At 46.9% G+C, this 19,846-nt stretch overlaps 3 protein-coding genes across 3 annotated transcripts; 1 reads left to right on the plus strand and 2 right to left on the minus strand.

Annotated features, from left to right (window-relative positions):
* Positions 1–4,854: 4,854 nt before the first annotated feature.
* On the minus strand, positions 4,855–5,697 carry LOC135821554 (uncharacterized). Its single transcript, XM_065334552.1, has one exon. The coding sequence runs from the start codon at positions 5,695–5,697 to the stop codon at positions 4,855–4,857; it is 843 nt and encodes a 280-aa protein (XP_065190624.1).
* Positions 5,698–15,898: 10,201 nt separating this feature from the next.
* LOC135820835 (piggyBac transposable element-derived protein 4-like) lies at positions 15,899–18,332 on the plus strand. The gene is made up of 2 exons (XM_065333875.1): positions 15,899–16,447; positions 16,825–18,332. Exons 1-2 carry the CDS (start codon positions 16,102–16,104, stop codon positions 18,330–18,332), a joined length of 1,854 nt encoding a protein of 617 aa, XP_065189947.1. The 5' UTR covers positions 15,899–16,101.
* A 131-nt stretch (positions 18,333–18,463) lies between these two features.
* On the minus strand, positions 18,464–19,836 carry LOC135820836 (carboxymethylenebutenolidase homolog). The gene has a single exon (XM_065333876.1). It carries the CDS (start codon positions 19,475–19,477, stop codon positions 18,695–18,697), a length of 783 nt encoding a protein of 260 aa, XP_065189948.1. The 5' UTR covers positions 19,478–19,836; the 3' UTR covers positions 18,464–18,694.
* Positions 19,837–19,846: the final 10 nt, after the last annotated feature.

A 19,846-nucleotide genomic window follows, 5' to 3' on the forward strand; every position in this document is an offset into this window, starting at 1 on the left:
GTGAGTATCGCTTATAAAGTGACCGGGTGTAGTGATATACAGGCCATACTGATAGAACTCGGCAAACTCAAAATCAAATGAAAACTTTTATGTTTATGCTCCTATGTCTTTCGGATCTTCCCAAGTTGTACATTGTACTGTTGAGATACCGAATTCTTCTTCACTCCCCTCCACATTCCTGATCACTGTGCATGCACATAACATGCACAGTGATAATCGTTCTAATAGGAGATATTCTGTACGTACATGTAGTAGTCTCAGATTATCACTGTGCATGTTATGTGCATGCACAGTGATCAGGAATGTTACGAGGAGACTCGTAGAACTCCAATTGGAGTTCGCTGAGGCTCCTCCAATTTATATTTCAAATAAATCAATACCAAAAAACACCATTATTATTATTATTATTATTATTATTATTATTATTATTATTGTGGAAGAGAACAGGACATATGGATACGAGTTTAGAGTAACTCTCCATCACTGTAACATGATACTATATACAGTCAGAAAGTGCAATAACTAGGCACAAAACTGACAGACGTACGTCGTGTGAAACAACTTGTTTTGTAGTCAACTAGTCCATCACCATGTCATGCATGAGGAGTACTGTAGGAGTTTGGCTTTCGGCTTGTACAATTCGTTTTCGCAAAGCTTCCCTTTCTTTACTTATCTTTGATATTTATGACCCACCCAAGTTGGGTGGTGTGCTGCTTTGCTGCTTCGAATTGTAGTTAGACCGCTTTGTCAAATATCGTACTGGTCTCGTCATCGTCCAGTAACAATCGACATTCTTTGTTCCGTTGGAACTGTAGCTTTTGCTCGTTTTCGTTGCGCTTGCCTTCCCCTCTTTGGTCTTTTCCATAACCTTGAACCTTCCAAGTTGGAAGGCTGTCGGTTAGCGCTACGGAGATGTGTTGAAGCTAGGTGTCAGGACGTCGAATGTTTTCAGTACTCTGTCAGTTTTGTGCCTAGTTATTGCACTTTCTGACTGTATATAGTATCATGTTACAGTGATGGAGAGTTACTCTTAACTCGTATCCATATGTCCTTTTCTCTTCCACATTTATTTATGGCTCAACATCCGAGTTTCAAATTATTATTATTATTATTATTTCAAACTCGGGTATTGAGCCAATAATAAAAGTAGAAAGGAAAAGGACATATGGAAAAGAGTTAAGAGTCAGTTTTGTGCCTAGTTGTTGCACTTTCTGACTGTATATAGTATCTATTTACAATGGTGGAGAGTTACTCTTAACTCGTTTCCATTATGTCCTTTTCCTTTCTACTATTATTATTATTATTATACGCACGTCCGCGTTTGCGTCAACAGTAAACGTATTCGCATGTGCCAGAAGACAGGCAGTGTGGGCAGAGAGGAAAGCAAAAATAAATAAAAGTAAAAAATAAATGTAAGACAGCAGGCGATAGGCACATAACTCATGTTCGATGATAGGTGCTCAATGCACGGGATCTATTCGAAAGATCAAAAAATAAAACAAGAATAACAGACAACGACGATAGGTTTGTAACTCATGGTCGATGGTAAGTGCTAAATGCACGGGATCTGTATAATGCCTCTGTCCCATCCGTTAGTTACTGCGTACATCCTGGCACAGCTCGCGCCACGCAGGCCTGTCAGCGGCGATGGCCCGCAGGTGCTCCAGGTCTGCCAAGTTCCTCAGACTCCTCAGTCCTGCTGATTCTAGGTCCGCGGATAGTGTGGACACGATGGTTGTCCGTGGCCGCCCTCGCCATACCTTGTCCCCACTTGAAGTAACTCCGCACAGCGAGGGCGGCAGGCGTGTCTTGAGGGAGTCTGAGGATATACCCAAACAGGCCCAATCTGGATCGCCGCATGAGGGCACTGATGGGCTCTGCGTGGCATCTGCTGTACAGGGCTTTGTTTGGAATCACCTGCGGCGGATACCCAGGAGACTCCGAAGTTGTCTTCGATGGAATGTGTCCAGACGCTCCCATGCTGAAGCCGTCAGTCCCCAGGTGCCTCCATTGTACGTTAGCACAGGGATGATAAACGCGTTGTAAATACACTGTACCATACCATGAGAAAAAAGCAGCTAAACAATCTCTATAAACACTACGTACTGTCGGCTATCCCGATATATCGCTTATTATGACGGGCTTCACGAAGCAAACCATATCAAATGCACAGGAAAATATCGCATGTAATGATCAAGAGTGATGATGACAAAACAACTGTTCTTCCAATAAAGTCCACTTCTTCCAAAACTGATCCAGTGTTGCCTGGGCACATCTGGAGAGGGTAGTGCAACACCAGTTAGTTCGTCATTTGGACTTGACCAAGGCATTACCCGAAACACAATTTGCCTTCCGCAAGAAATGTTCCACGGAAGACGCCCTCCGTGTGCTGACTGATAATCTGCAGAAGGCGAGAGACAGTGGCAAGACCACAGGGCTGTGCCTACTAGACATGTCGAAGGCTTTTGATAAAGTGCACCACGACAAGTTAATTCAAGACCTCCTTGCGGTTGGAATTTCTGGAAAAGCCCTTAGTTGGTTCGTCGACTACTTGTCCGGCCGCAAGCAGCAGATCCTCATCTCGCCTTCAACCAGCCCTGCTCTGGCTTGCACCTGCGGAGTGCCCCAAGGCTCTGTTCTCGGCCCTGTCCTCTTCAGTATATACACACGAGATGTCCCTTTGGTTTCCTCGCCTGTGCCAAGTGTACAATTTGCAGATGACATAGCCCTGTACGACTCCCAGGCCTCAGCGGCGGAAGCGTCCAGAACCCTCACCACAGCGGCAACTGCTCTGGCCGGCTGGCTGAAGTCCCAAGGCCTCATCTTGAACGCCACCAAGAGCCAGGTTCTGACTATCTCTCACCAGCAGCATGTACAGGATGTAACAGTCAAAAGCGGCGACTGTCTCCTCCCCTCAGCGTCTTCTGCGCGCTACCTCGGCGTTCACCTTGACAATCGCCTAGATTGAGACACCCATGTAAACTATGTGGTCACCAAGGTTGCCAAGAAAATTGGCGCCTTGTGGCGGGCATGCCGAAGCCTATCAAGACGCTCTCGTCAGGTGTATGTGAAGGCGGTCATAATGCCCGACCTGCTTTATGGCTCCTGCTGCTTTTCAGCCGCAATGCGAGAGGGTCAACTGAAACGACTGCAAACCGCGCAAAACAGAGCCATCCGCTGTATCGATGGCAACCCGCCCCGGACAGCCATGCAGCCGCTGCTCACTGCTCACTCCCTGTACCGTGTCAGCGAGCTCTACAGGCAGAAAATATTGATCACCATCTGGAGGTGCATCCACGCCCGCACCAGCCTTGTGCTCGCCCAGCTTCTGACCCCGGCACAAGGCACCCCTACATACCCGCCATCAGCAGTCAAATGGCCTACTAAGCCAGGCAAACCGTAGCCGCCGCGGTCAGCGGAGATTTTCTGTTGCTGGTGCTCTGCTGTGGAACGCTCTCCCGGGTGAGGTCCGCACAATTACCCGGCTACCTGAGTTTAAGCATGCATATGTACCATACGCCTGTAGGGAGTAGTTCGAGTTGCTGCTGATCGCTCTGCTCTCCCTCCCCGTGCAGTTCAGTAATCCTCACGTAGTATTACAGGTACATCGTATTCTCTCTCTCCCCCCGGTTACTCGCAGTTATTAGTATCCTATTGTCTTACTATGTGCTTCCATAGCTTTTACTATGTTCTTCCATAGCCACTTCTAGGCTAAGCCTTCGCCGTCATTTTATTGGGCCATCATCCCGTTTGAATGTGCGAAGTGAAATAAAAAAACCAACCAAAAAACCAACCTTTCACGGGGTACCCTAGCCGATCTAGGATTGTGATACGAAATTGACTTGGTGAAGTTGCAAGGCGGACCGATGCCTGAACTGAGTGCCATGGTCAGCGGCTAAAAAAAGAAGGAAAAAAAGAGGAAAGGAATAACCAAGGAATAACCAAAACGAAATACGAAAGAAAGATTTGCCATCACCGGCAATAAATCATAGCGAGTGCGTTCGATTATGCCCGCGAATCGATTCATGAATCGATTCGTGCTATTCACAGGTGCATAATCGAACGCAGCCACTGTAGCTCTGTTGGATAGAGCATTGCTCGCGAGTAGCGAAGTTCTTGGTTATTCCCAAGTTGGACAATTGCAACGAGGCTCATGCTCAGCTCAGGCCTGTTTTGATCCAACTAAAATCAACAACAGACCAATTGCGTTTGTGATGTCGCAGACTGTAACGCGTGAGGTCACAGGAATTTTGTCTCTACTACATGTACTTGTAGTGTCTTGACGCCGACGCAACAACTCCAGTCAATAGTCGAGTAAGTAAGTAAGTAAGTAAGTAGATTATCGTATCCGTTCCCGAAGGGAACAAAGTAAGTAGGTAGGTACATTATTGTTTGAATTCGCAGAACCAAACGGGCGGTCGCCCAATTACATGGAAGCGAATGGAAACAGTAGAATATTGTAGGAAAGGTCGTGCACGACTGCACTTCCTCCGCCAAGCCTGGATCGGCATCTTCAAGCGATCCGTTTCAACACTCCACGAAAGAACATAATGGTCAAGAAGTGGGTTTTTTTCAGGCATAATCTGGAAAATTCTCGATACTTCAGTGAGAGGAAGGAGAAAGTTTGCGCAGCTCGCTGCATCTAAATGCACTGCACTGATAGTCTGACAATAAAGAATAGACTCTTGTGTGATAAAGAATAGATTATGAGGCGATAGCAGAGACCCTATTTCCGGTAGATACACTAAGAAGATATTTAACTAGACGAAGAGTAGTAATATACCATAATGATACAAAAAGTAACAGGAATGCGAGCACCTAAAAATGGCAAATAAAGACTTTGACAGTTCAGTTTTAGACTTGGACTAGCTGGGGTGTGTGAATAGTTGCGACCGAGGGAGCGACATGTTCATGACTAGGCTCTTCCACCAGGTACTTATTGAAGTGGTCAACGGACAGTCGGAATGCTAAAGTGGCGTCACGAATTACCTTCTCGTCACTAACGTCCACCGTCGCCTTCATCATGAAGCCGTGCACCATGTCGGGGAAGGCGTAGATTTGGCTGCCATCACGCACGCGCTCAATGTCCGAGCCTTTCAGCTTTGTGATGACCTGACCACCTTCCTGCGCCATTTTAGGATCGTTTCCGGTGGGCATGAGCAGCTGCGGGCACTTGACATCGCTCAAAATCTTGTCGACGCTACCGCCATAGACTGTCTCCTCCATTTGCAAGCTGGGGTGGTAGGACACGCCACAAGACAGCGCACCGACTACAGACGACACTCTCTGAACCAGCCAGCCGCCCCAGCAGACGCCAGCCATGCCGATGGACTTGACACTGTGCTGGAGGCGAAGATACGGGATGATCTTGGAGTGGACGTCGTCAATGAGTTGGGTGTCTGGAATGGTTTGAAGCCAAGTCACCATGCCATCATCGACTGGTTTTCCCGCCGGCCACGCTGTGCCTCGGAAGAAGTCAGGCATGAGCACCAGGAACCCTTCATTCGCCAGTTGGTCACAGAAAGCTCTTGCTCTGCTATTCGCGAGGCCAAAGCCAAAAATGTCATAGGCTAGAATCAGTGCTCTGGTACCCTGGCCGACCAAGTACGCATCCAAGTCCTTGACTTTGATCTCTTTGCCTAGCGGTTTGTAGTTGGTTTGCAGAGATGGGAGACTTCCTTTTGGACAACAGGCCATGGTGATGCTGATGATGCTTCTTGCTGAAGATGCTTCTGTACTGATGGTGCTTGCAGATTCTGCTGATGCTCAGTCTTGCTGAAGATACCGCTGATGCTGGCGATGGCGAAGGGGCGGGTGGCGCTGAAGCGGATGGCGATCGTGCTCGTTGCTGATGCTGATGCTGCCGGTGAATGGAAGAGTTGTGGTAGACTGCGAATGTTTTCGTTTTTATAATCCATTTCTGACAGTATACGCACCGACCTATCGTACCGTACATAGAAGGGTACGAAAGAATAGTACAAACAGTCACCTGTACCGTATATGTTGTACGGTATCGTATTTCTCTTAGATGTTGCTTGGTGGCGCAGTCACCAGTGTCACTGCATACCGGTACTGAACACACACTCAGACAGCCACCCAGCTAAAGGCTGTTTACTCAGATCACATCCATCGCTGATCCACATGATCTGCACCAGGAAGCCGTCAAATGTGGTATTTGACGGCTCCCTGATCTCTACTAATATCCAAAGACACGTATAATAATCTCAGTAGGCTGCTCTAGTTCTTTTTTTCATGGCAGATGGAAAGGGATTATTTTCAAAGAAAGTTTGCTTTGATGATTTGAAACAGAAAGGGAACATCAATCAAACATACGCGTCAGTAGATCTACGATGACGTCGGATATCTTGTTAGAGTTGGCATCTATGAATTCAGGGGATGGCCCACGCCTGGTAAAAAGAAAAAGAAAGAAAAAAGAATGTTTGGCACCTATGAATTCAGGGGATGGCCCACGCCTGGTAAAAAGAAAGAAATCATAACAAAGAAAACTAAAGAAAAAAGCTGCTCTAGTTCTGCTGCATCACGCAATGCCCGCTAGGGTCCGGCGGATTCTGCCGGCAGAAAAAGTGGCAGAATTCGGTACTTTTTCTGGTAAGTTTCATGCATGTTTGGTATGTGGGTAAAGAAATGGAGCAGAATTCGAGGAATTGCCCGCCATAAGGTTTGTAAACTTTGTATGGTTCTGCCAATTTCACTGCTTTTCGAGCAGAATCTGCCGCCTTTTCGAGCAGAATCCGCCGGGTCCCTAATACCCGCTACTTTTTGTAGTTTGAGCACTCTGGCGCTAGAGCGACGACGAGCTATCTTAATGCCTCCTTTGCAACATGGCTGGTAGCTCGGCCTACTTAGCTCGTAGCTGTACTGATGAGGCCTTTACGACCGAAACAGCTTGCTGTCTACAGCATTGGGTATAATATTAAATAATAATTATAATAATATTCGCGGGATCCGCGTCGGCATCGCTTGAATGTTCAGAAACACACAAACTAGCCTTCGCGTCTGCAGGCCACCACTATGCCTGTTCACCCTAGAGGCGAATGCAGACCTCCCAAGTGAGTTGGTTGGTTGGTTGGATTTATTTAAGTCGTACAACAAACAGGCATATCTGCCTCCTTAAATGAAGACGACTCCTGGCAGTAAAACATTTTAAAGAAAAGAGAAAACAAAAAAGAAGAAGATAAGATCAAGAATGTATAGACTGAGCATACAGCTAGCCGGAGACAGAGCATACAGCTAGCCGGAGACTGAGCATACAGCTAGCCTCGGCATGTATCAGAGCATCAGGATTACTACATACTAGTACTCAGGAGTCAGGGGAGAGGAGGTGAGTCTCTCAACCAATCGGGCGCGTAATGGCCCATAGCGCGGTAAACTGCATCCTTGTTATTCTCCGATTCCGAGCGGTGAGTACCCAGACACGTATACCGGCGGTATATCCAGTCTCCACCCGAGTGACGAGTCTATCCCTACACGTATCTACAGACTCAGGGAATTCGCACTAGCAGTAGCACTAGCACTAGCACTAGCACTAGCACTAGCAGTAGCACTAGCACTAGCAGTAGCACTAGCACTAGCACTAGCAGTAGCACTAGCAGTAGCACTAGCACTAGCACTAGCAGTAGCACTAGCAGTAGCACTAGCAGTAGCACTAGCACTAGCACTAGCACTAGCACTAGCAGTAGCAGTAGCAGTAGCACTAGCAGTAGCACTAGCACTAGCAGTAGCAGTAGCACTAGCAGTAGCAGTAGCACTAGCAGTAGCACTAGCACTAGCACTAGCACTAGCACTAGCAGTAGCACTAGCAGTAGCACTAGCAGTAGCACTAGCACTAGCACTAGCACTAGCACTAGCAGTAGCAGTAGCACTAGCACTAGCACTAGCACTAGCACTAGCAGTAGCAGTAGCAGTAGCACTAGCAGTAGCACTAGCACTAGCAGTAGCACTAGCACTAGCACTAGCAGTAGCAGTAGCACTAGCAGTAGCAGTAGCACTAGCAGTAGCACTAGCAGTAGCAGTAGCAGTAGCAGTAGCAGTAGCAGTAGCAGTAGCAGTAGCACTAGGCCACTAGCACTAGCACTAGCACTAGCACTAGCAGTAGCACTAGCAGTAGCAGTAGCACTAGCACTAGCACTAGCAGTAGCAGTAGCACTAGCAGTAGCACTAGCACTAGCACTAGCAGTAGCACTAGCAGTAGCAGTAGCACTAGCAGTAGCACTAGCACTAGCACTAGCAGTAGCAGTAGCAGTAGCAGTAGCACTAGCAGTAGCACTAGCAGTAGCAGTAGCACTAGCACTAGCACTAGCACTAGCACTAGCACTAGCACTAGCAGTAGCACTAGCAGTAGCACTAGCAGTAGCACTAGCAGTAGCACTAGCAGTAGCACTAGCAGTAGCACTAGCACTAGCACTAGCACTAGCACTAGCAGTAGCAGTAGCAGTAGCACTAGCACTAGCACTAGCACTAGCAGTAGCACTAGCAGTAGCACTAGCAGTAGCACTAGCAGTAGCACTAGCAGTAGCACTAGCAGTAGCACTAGCACTAGCACTAGCACTAGCACTAGCAGTAGCAGTAGCAGTAGCAGTAGCAGTAGCACTAGCAGTAGCACTAGCAGTAGCACTAGCACTAGCACTAGCACTAGCACTAGCACTAGCAGTAGCACTAGCAGTAGCACTAGCAGTAGCACTAGCAGTAGCACTAGCAGTAGCACTAGCAGTAGCACTAGCACTAGCACTAGCACTAGCACTAGCAGTAGCAGTAGCAGTAGCAGTAGCAGTAGCACTAGCAGTAGCACTAGCAGTAGCCATGGTAGCAGTGACAGCTGCTGGTGTCAGCTACATAATACAGTAAAACCTGTCAAGGCGACCACCTGTCCTAGAAGACCACCTGTCCTAGAAGTTTACCGCAACCAGGACCAAGGGATGCTATTTCCAGTCAAATGACCCTCAGTCTCTGTAAAGAAGACCGCTTGGTAACAGAGACCACGTTTTGAAGGTCCCATGAGCGGTCGTCTCAGACAGGTTTCACTGTATCATTACTTGTGATGGTGTGTGTTTCTTCCCAGCATGCAGGGCCCGTCTAATTTATTAGTAAGAATTAAAATTAAGACTTTGCCCGAAAAATGGTGGTTATGCTAGTTCACCATAGGGAGTTGGCATTTCCGGGACAGCCGAACGGTGGGTCAGTGACCCTCTGTTGCATCCTGAATCACACATTAACCTACAATCATTTACATGTAGCGACAGGCCCGCTCAGAATGATGTGGTGCTACTACAATGCTAGCTGATGACCGCTGAACAAGCCACAACCACACGTTAACTTTACAAGTTACTTCAGTACTTTTTTCGAAGGAAAAAGAAAGTGCAAAACAGAGCTGGAGTGCTGCCGCCCAATAGCGGACTGAAAACTACTAGTAGCGGGAGGAAAGGAGCACAAACCAAGCCAATACAGACATTGACAAAAACCAATACAGACAAACCAACACAGACCAAACCAGAGGCAAATGGTATCAAATACGAATGCCTGCCTCAGCAACCGCCAAGTTGCCGGGGAGGTGAGTCCAACTGCACCGACCGAATATTCCGGGATCCGCGCAAACACATCACGCTGGACCGGAGTAGGGGAAAACTCATTAAAGGGGAAGTATACCCTAAAATCAAATTTTCACCAGTTGTAGTCTTCGGGGTGCTGAGTCGAATGGTCTTGGTCCGAGGAAGCTGAGACGCTCCCTTCCTACTTGAATCCCAATCGAACTCACGCACTTCCACCGAAACTGGGTGACTGCGCCCTACTAGATGGGGATTTGTATGCAAAATCTCACTAAAAGCGCCATTTCGTTCTTATAAAAGCACGGATGACCGCGATTGGCCCATATGTTGTAGTCTTTTGGACGCTGAGTCGACTGGTTTTGGTCCGAAAAGGCTGCGATGTAGCGTTCCTCCTTTATTCCCAATCGAACATGGTTGAAGAAGCGGTCACGTGCTCCTGCGTACACCAGTCACCTGGTCACCGTGCCTGCAGGGTACAACTTACTAGCCTGTTTGACCTTTTTTGGGTGCACTCCTGTCACTCGAGTTGAACTCGAGTTGAACCTTGGTGTGAAAGTTGTCGCCTGCTGGCGCGGTGACCAGGTGATTTGGGCACCCAGGAGCACGTGACCGCGTGTTCAACCATGTTCGATTGGGAATAAAGGAGGAACGCTGCATCGCAGCCTTTTCGGACCAAAACCAGTCGACTCAGCGTCCAAAAGACTACAACATATGGGCCAATCGCGGTCATCCGTGCTTTTATAAGAACGAAATGGCGCTTTTAGTGAGATTTTGCATACAAATCCCCATCTAGTAGGGCGCAGTCACCCAGTTTCGGTGGAAGTGCGCGAGTTCGATTGGGATTCAAGTAGGAAGGGAGCGTCGCAGCTTCCTCGGACCAAGACCATTCGACTCAGCACCCCGAAGACTACAACTGGTGAAAATTTGATTTTAGGGTATACTTCCCCTTTAAGCGAACCCAAGACATGGCACAGCTGCATGCTTCTCCAGTCTTGGCTGCTTGAAGAGAAGCTCTCCGCTTGTAGAGCGACTCCGCTTGTTTGCCCAAACCACCCGTGGCAGAAAATATGGTCGGCGCAAACGACGAATGCTCTACGTCGTGGACACGTTGCTCGTAGCAGCACCACTTCAAGTAAGGCCAAACTAAAGAAGGTGTGTGGTTCGACTAACATGGACATTTTTTTTACGGGCGGGCGGGCGGATTTTTTTTTTTTAATATATTTTTTAGTACATGTAAATACACTGTACTGCCTTTAGACACCCAGTACATCGGCATTATTACGCAGTGTTATGCCATACATGTTGTATAAAGGGATCACTGGCTAATACTTTGAAACATTGTGTAGCTCTGGAACGAGAAGAGAATAACTTCAAGCGGTGACTCTGACTGTCCAAATCATCAAGCAAATGAAGAACGATGCGAGTTGAAAGTAAGTTCGGGAACTACTTCGAACTCAATCGAAGTACAAATTGTACAATGTACCGGTACATGTATTGCTAGTTTGGTGTCGGCGTGCACGAATACATGGGCTTTTTCCATCGACGCTTCCTGTGCTTGCGCTTTGCACACATGGAGCAGCAACTTACCGGTACAGGTGAACTATCGTTCCCAATACACGAGGAAAGCGCAATCTCGTCTGTCCTTCATCCCAAAACAGAAGGCCGTCCTTAATCTGGAACGAGGCAATCACTCTCAACCGGACGGTGACTTCAAAATAAGTCTCGCCAGTCTGCCGGTGGTCGTATCGAGTAGACTCTACTACCAGCACAAGGCAGCAGTCGCACCACTCACTGCACTGCACTGCAGTACAACTAGCTACAAGTCAAGTCCAAAAGGAGCCGCCTGCGTCCGCAGACTCACGCTGCACAACACGTAGACGTGGACGTGTTCAGTCCACGTACGTCAGTCACACGACAGCCCGCCGAAAAAAAGTTACGGTCGGGCTGAAAAATGTACGGTCGGTCGGGTGAGTCGAACCACAGACCTTCTTCAGTGTGGCCTAATCGTTATTATTTTTCTCTCGCAAAATTCTGAAACCTAGTCTCTGTCCTGGCTCAATGAAATTGAACACTTGAAGGCTTTAAAGTTGCAACTCGATGGATTTTATATTGTTCCAACAAGTACCGTACAGTCAACTTCGCTAATAACGACTGCGGATATAACGACAATTCGCGAATAACGACAGAATTTTCATGCCCAGACAAAGTCCCTTCTAACTGTAACACATATAATGAGACTTCGGGTATAACGACACTTCGCGAATATGGACACTTTTCTGATGCCCCGCCGGGTGTCGTTATAAGCGAAGTTGACTGTATTTAGAAAAGCGATCCTGTCAGCTTTTCTATTATTGTGTTCACATGGCAGAAAAAACGACATCGCTATGCTACGTAAGTTTCTACGTAAGGTGCTCGGTATTTCACTTAGGCTACGTAAGCTTCTACGTAAGGTGCTCGGTATTAGATCTACCAACGCGTGGTAGCCGTGTGCTGTGCACGTGCACGGCAGACATTGTGTTCAATGCATGCAGTCCGATCCGTGTTCGGATGTGCATGCGCGAGGAACTTCCTTCTTTGGAACTGCTTCTTGCATGAGCTGTTTCGGATATTTCGTCTCATGGCCTGGCTTATTTCGTTTCGGCGCTGCTGAGACCTCCTTTCGCGGAATATTACTCAATGACAGGTGAGTTGACCAGTTGCCTTTGATTCATTTGCTTGTGTTGACTCTTTCATTCAGGAAAAGTGTGCTGATTTTGGGGCGGAATGCAATAAATAATGGAAAAGTTGACAGGATCTCTTCTCTAAATTTTGCTTTTCTGCTGCCGAGCTGCGAGGCCTCCTTTTACGGAATACTCGATGACAGGTGATCTCTAAGTTGACCGGTTTCCTTCGATTCATTTGCTTATGTTCACCTTTCATTTACGGAAACGTGTGCTGATTTTATTCGGATTTAGATCCATTTTTATCTCTTTGCCCTTGTCTACAGTGTGCGAAGAACGCGAGTTCACCTTCTTGACGGTAAGGCTTATGTTAGATGTGTTGTCGAAATACTCATAATCATTGTACATTGGTAAGTTACAAGTAAGGCACTGGTCAGTGGTATACTATCGTTGGCAGTTCCCAATCTGGAGGGAGAGGTTCAAGTACCAATTGACCGAGTTTGCAAAATAAATTCGCATATCAGGGGAAATCTCTATTGTGGAGAGGTTCAGTAACTTGTTTGTTTCATACGAAACAAGCCAATGGATGCAGTCTCGTCTCGTGAAAATCTCGTACTTGTATGATTGGATTTGTTTACTCAAGTCTGGGCTGTTTGATTTGTGAGTACGGCCGAGATTGCACTGCCCTAAATAAAGTTTCGTGCCGCCAAAGCAAGAATTACGATCTGCAATCTGTTTGTAGTACCTGTAAGAATGTGGAGTACATGTATCGTACTTTCTCTGTTGCTGTTTCAGTTGCCGTCATGTTGCTAAAGAAAGGTTCAGTAGAGAGGTTCTGCAAAACGAAAATTCGAACGACGTTTCGCGACAGTCCTTGCGAAAGTGTGTGCGAATTTTTGCACGAACTTTGCGTTCTGCACATTTTCGTAGTTTGCGCCCGCCAAGTGCACGTACGCCATGACCCGATCTCACGAAATTTCCTACGACAGTTCATTTCGCGTTCCCTGCAAGTATAGTTTCGCGTCCAAAGGTGCGAAGTTTCGCACTTCATGATGTAGAGCGAAAGTTTGTACGCATTTTCGTTTTGCAGAATCTCTCTAGTGACTCAATTGTTTCATACGAGATGAGTCGGTGTGGCTTACACAGTCCATTTCAAAACTATAGACGCGTACCTAGGCAAAAACCGTTATGCCAGCATCTATACCACATAAAATCTGTGATCACTTTGTGCATAATTTTTTCCAAATTGGGCGTCTGTTATCCAATCCTTTAGAAACTATATGAGAGTAATTGTGGAGCGATCCTGAGCAATATTCCGAAAACTATTCTCAAACAGTTCCAGCCAAATTTGAAATATTTCAAAAACCCTACGCGTCTATAGTTTTGAAATGCACTGTAGAATCTTTCGCTGTAGAAGAAATCTATTCGTATGTCTATTGGAGATATAATAATTGTATTCTCTGGTTATAAAATAGGTTAAGCTCACAGAAAAAATACCATCGGTCCCTTGGTGTTCGTCCTAAAGAGGTTCGACTGGATATCATTCATACTCACCAAAAGATGTTTAAGATTTTATTATTGTGGAGTGCCTTGTTTATCTCTCAGTACCTCCAACCATAGCCTTGCCCCTTTTCTCCTCAGGATCAGTGTAGTTGTTGGAACGAGGTTTTGGACTCAGCAATGTATTCGTTTACATTTTAATACAATGTCATGTTTATTGTTCCTCCTTTGCTGTGTTGTTTTAGACAATCGTGGACTAACAGTTTGAAGTCATTGAACTACTTCCAAAAGTTGTATCGACATCAACAGGATTACGATTTCAGTTTCAATATGATGCTGGATGACCTTATCACGATAACCCATGACTATAAACCATTATAAACACAGAATCAACAAAAACATCTGTGACACGCACCTGGCGCATGGCTACATTTCTCAAATAAATCTGATTGAGGGTGGAGTAATCTGAAAGGCAAGACAATTTTATGACAGAGTCATGAAATTCTGCAACATGCACAGAATGACCTCCGTATAAAAAAGTATCACCACCACTGCTCACATGTTTCCCCGCAGAAGAACATGCATTATGCTAGTGCCATTTTCTGCAAGAAAAGGCTTGCACATCAATGCGTATAATATGGTATCAAGAGTGCATTATGGACTCTTGATGGTATTGATATGATGTGAAGGCCATCATTTACATATTGATATAGGGCATTCCATTGATTGGTGACAGAAAAAAAACAAAAGAAATTATAGCAATAAAAACTGCTTTATGGCAGTTTTCTAAAAAAAGTTATTGTGTTCTAGTCCATGGACCCCGTCTAAAAAGTAAGAAATTAACGAAATGTGATAGCTGAAAATTAAAATTTCACACAAAACCTCACAATAATCACACACAGAATGAAAAGCTGCATGCAGAAGACCTTTTCCCCTAGTGATTCTCTTTCCTATGCATGCATGTTGCCAATTGTTGGTGCAGTACAAGTTTAGTGTTGAAAGCAGCATTTCAAGTGTTGTGATTATTGTGAGGTTTTGTGTGAAATTTTAATTTTCAGCTATCACATTTCGTTAATTTCTTACTTTTTAGACGGGGTCCATGGACTAGAACACAATAACTTTTTTTAGAAAACTGCCATAAAGCAGTTTTTATTGCTATAATACTAGTAGGTCCCTCCTGCGTCGGTGTCGGTTTTCTCGCAGACTGCATGTATACAGTACCAAACAGTCACGGGTTTTTATTTATTTTTATTTATTTATTTGGATGGAGAGCCAAGGATTATTTATAAAAAGTGAAAACTTGATTGTTTAGTAACTGGTGGTGTTAGTGGACATTATAGTGTAACTTGTAGTTCCTTGGTCCTTTTTACTTTTTATATTTTTTTCACCTTCCCGTGGCCAGGGAATATAGGTTCGCGTGAGTCTCGGCTAGAGACCAGCTTTCTGCATCCTTGGGGGCGCACCCACTCTCAATGATGAAGGCGCTGATGCAGCACCAGATGTTGCCATTACGATGGCCTTTGTCGTTACAAGTGAACGACGTCTGGCTTCCACTCGGAACTCGCGCACACGGGGCAATATCAGAATCATGAATGTCATTCAATAAGGCAATGCAACTCAAACTTCAAATTAGTAGATTGGTCTGGCCCAGTTTGGAACTGATAACTACATGTACATGTTCTCGGCCAATTATTATGTCAATGCAAGAGGATTAATAACCTCACTTTACTATAGTCAGTGCATTGCCGCTGAGGTCGGGCCTACATGTAATGGCTTGTTAAAGCCCTTCATTCCAGTTAGCGCTCGGACTCACTTATCGGTCACACGCTATGAGAGGCCGACCCTGTCAAATGAAGGACTGTAACCTGGATCTCACAAGTCAACGAAGAGGCATGTGTTTTCTTTAAAAAAAAAAAAAACTAGATCTCAGTGGCACCAGCCCTGGCTATCAATAAGAATAATAAAGTTAAATAAATGGTTCACCACAAGAGCACAGAAATAATCTTCTCTACTATGAAGGAGAAGAGAACGGAAACGTTCGGCAGTTTGAAACTGTTCAGATTGTCCTGTGGCGTGTGCGTCGGTGCATCATGCGTGTGAATTGACATTGGTAAATTAACCCATTCAGCGCTGAAGACGTATATATACGTCATTGAAAATGACGCCCAGGCGCGGAGGACGTATATATACGTCTTTTTTCAGTGCGGACGTGTTGACTCGTAGATCGCTCCGCGATCGGTTCCCATGTCCCTCAGCGCCTGGGGAGTCCCCAGAGAGAGTCGCGTTAGTCACCAGCTAAAAAAAACCCGGCTACAAAGTGTTTACTTCGCGCTCCGGGGTACAAACATTTGTACGGTGAATTTTTGAATTTGGAGGTAATGTCATCCCGGAGAGGCGAGCTGCTGAGCGTGAACGAAGTGCTAGACGCTGTTTTCCTGGACGATAACAGCGATGTGGAGCCCAGCATCGATAGCGACGATGACGACTGGGATGCTGAGCCTGGCACTGCTGAGGAAGTGGTCGAAATTGCTGAACCCGATGACGGCGACGATGTCAATATGCCCACCCCTGAGAATCCAGCTGAGAACGTAGCTGAAGTCCCAGGTGAGGGCGTCTTAGTCAGCCAAGAGGATGAGAATGAGCCGGTCGTTGTTGCAGAAGTGTCTGCCAGGTCACACAAACCAGCAGTGGAGCAGCTTGCTCCAGGAGATACTGGCCAAGAAGGTAATAATTACTAATTACGTCTGGTGAATATTTTGAATTTTTTGAATTTTGAATTTGTAAAAACAACAAGTGTGGGTGCTTGCAGCGATCATACCAACCTGTAGATAACAAACTGGCAGCCCAACGTGAATTACATGTCACATGCTTCTTTGACTGAACATTTAGTTGTCATAATGATCATATGTTGCACTGTAATTGCACATTCTGATTGTTGAGATTTTCAATTTGTTTTCAAAATAATTTCGACCATGTGAAAACCAACACATTTATGATTATATGTACATAGGAAGCAATGATACACTACACAATACCATGCAGTACAGAATATCAAGCGTAAATGGGATTCTCTACTCTGTTTACTCCACGTGCTTGTGTAGGGTTGTGGCGTATGGATGAAAACATTCCCGTCATCCCAGAATTTACTGCCGACGCCGGCATGAACGTCAACGTGCCGCCAGAGCCAACGCCGTATGATTTTGTGAAGCTGTTCTTCACTCCGGAACTATGGCAGCTGCTGGTGACTGAGACAAACAGATATGCAGAGCAGTACCTGGCACAATTTGGTGCAGATCTAACGCGACACAGTCGACTGAAGAAGTGGGTGCCCGTCACTGTGCCAGAGATGAAAGTCTTTCTCAGCCTCTATCTGCTGATGGGCATAGTGGTCAAGCCAGAGCTAGATATGTATTGGAGCACCGCTGCACTGCTGAGTACGCCTATCTTTGGCTCATCTATGCCACGAGACCGTTGGTGTGCAATACTATCTTTTCTGCATTTCGCTGACAATGCGACAGCTGATCCACAGGACAAGCTTGCAAAGCTACGCCCGCTGATCGACATGACGTGTGGTCTGTTCCGAACAGTCTATACACCAGCGCGCCATGTGTCTATCGACGAGGAGCTAGTCGCTTGGCGTGGCCGTTTGCAATTTCGCCAGTACATTCCATCCAAGCGGGCCAGGTTTGGTGTGAAGGTATTCGCGCTCTGCGAGTCAAGCGGATATATGTGCGACTACATTATCTACGTCGGCAAGGACACAACATTTGATGACGACATGGTGCGTACCCTGGGAAAGTCCGGTGCCGTCGTAGGCAAGCTGATGGAGCCTCTGCAAAACAAGGGTTATCAGTTGTACATTGACAACTGGTATACCAGCATTGAATTGGCTACTTACCTTGCGCAGCATGGCACCACGATGTGCGGCACAATCCGCAAAAACCGACGCGGGCTGCCAAAGCGCATCACAAACTACCGTGGTCTGTCGCGAGGAGAGTTTGTGTTTCGCTCGTGGAATGGGATCCTATTCCTGCGACTGTCCGACACCAAGGAAGTGCATTTCCTGTCTACCATCCATACGACTAGTATCGTGGACACCGGAAAGCGTGACGTCCATCGCCTCCCGGTACAGAAGCTGGCGCTGGTTCACGACTATAACCAGTATATGGGAGGCGTCGACAGAAACGACGAGATGATGAGTTTTTATACAGCTGCGCGAAAGACCCAGAAATGGTATAAAAAGCTTGCCATCCATCTGCTAGAAGAGTGTCTTCTGAATGCTTTCGTGTTGTTCCGGAAATTCAGCGGTAAATCGAAGAAGCACTCCGACTTCATCACGATCGCATTGAACGCCATGCTGCAGGATGGAAGGAGATCTGGTGCTGCTGCTGCCTCAGCTGCTCCGGCCACACCTGTAGCACGCTCTGTTGCAGCGAGTGGTCATGTGCCCTGCAGTATACCGAGCACTCCAAAGAAGACGAAGCCACAGAAGAAGTGTCGCTACTGTTCGCGGAACAACATCAGGAAGGAGTCTCGGTATTGCTGCATGAAATGTCCTGGCCAGCCTGGACTCTGTGCTGCTCCTTGCTTTGCCCTGTGGCATGAGTAACTGTACATATGTTATATAATTCACCTGTATATAGCCACTTTTCATGATATATATATCCATTGAGTGTATATAAGCCGAAAACCTGTACATGAAGGGAAAAGTGACATCTGAACGCAAAAATTCAATTTTTCTTTATGCTAACTAGAAGCTCCTAGAGTGTTTTAGACTGCTAAAATTGTTGTATTCTGCCTGTGTATGAGTGGTACAACGGTGCACAACATTGATTTTAATCATATGTGGAGTTTGAAATTTCTCGAAAAATGTATGCAGAGCCTGGGTGGCATGGCCTGTAGCGCTAAATGGGTTAAATCAATTTATACCCGCCTCAAAATTCTTCCAGCCATCTACACTACAGGCTATTATCACAACTCTCCCATGTACTTGTTGAAGTAATCCACTGCCAAACGGAACGCAGCACTGACGTCACGCTTCACCTTCTCATCACCGACGTCCAACGCCGCCTTCAGCATGAAGCCGTGCATCATGTCGGGAAAGGCGTGTATGCGGCTGCCGTCGCGCACACGCTCAATGTCCGACGCTTTCAGCTTTGTGATCACCTGACCGCCGGCCTGAACCATATTTAGATCATTACCGGCCGGCATCAGCAGCTGCGGACACTTCACCGCGCCAATCATCTCGTCGATGCTGCCGCCGAACAGGGTCTCCTCGATCTGCAGGCTCGGGTGGAAGGACACGCCGCAGGACAGCACCTCGGGCACGGACGACACCTTCTGGATCAGCCACGCACCCCAGCAGAAACCAGCCATGCCGATGCACTTGGCACCGTGCTGCTCGCGAAGATACGGCACGACATTGGCGTGCACGTCGCTGCAGACTTGCGGTTCGTACGGCATCGTCTTCAGCCACGTTCCCATGGTGTCGTCGAACGTCTTGCCCACAGGCCACGCTGTGCCGCGGAAGAAGTCCGGCATGATCACCAGGAACCCTTCATTGGCCAGTTGGTCGCACACGGCTCTGGCCCTGCCGGAGGTGCGGCCAAAGCCATATATGTCATAGGCCACGATCAGCGCTCTGCTACCCTGGCCGACCAAGTACGCGTCCAAGTCCTTGACTTTGATCTCTTTGCCACGCGGCTCGTAGCTAGTCTGCAGTGATGGCAGGCTGCCTTCTGGACAGCACGCCATTATGCTGGTGTTATTGCTAATGCCGCTGTTGGTCACGTGCTGCTGTTGGTGCTGCTGCTGATCCTCGTGCTGCTGGTGCTGCTCGCGGCTGCGGTCTCTGCCGATGCTGCTGCTGGTCCTTTGCCTACGTGGACTTGATGAGTGGAAGATACACCTTCCAGGATCTCAAGTTCTCCAAACTAGTGACTATGTATCAAAGTCTGTGTGTGCGTGCGAGCCTTGAAATACTAGTAAGTACTTCTTTTCAAGACAAGTGGAAAGGAATCTCTCTGCCTTCGCCTCGCGTTCTAACTAACAAAGTAAGTTCTGCTGCTCTCTGAGTTTCTCGCCATCTCGCCAAGAAAAGTCTTCGTCGATATGCAGATGCAT

Source organism: Sycon ciliatum, chromosome 7 (assembly GCF_964019385.1).
Source record: "Sycon ciliatum chromosome 7, ocSycCili1.1, whole genome shotgun sequence".
Classification (NCBI taxonomy): domain Eukaryota; kingdom Metazoa; phylum Porifera; class Calcarea; order Leucosolenida; family Sycettidae; genus Sycon; species Sycon ciliatum.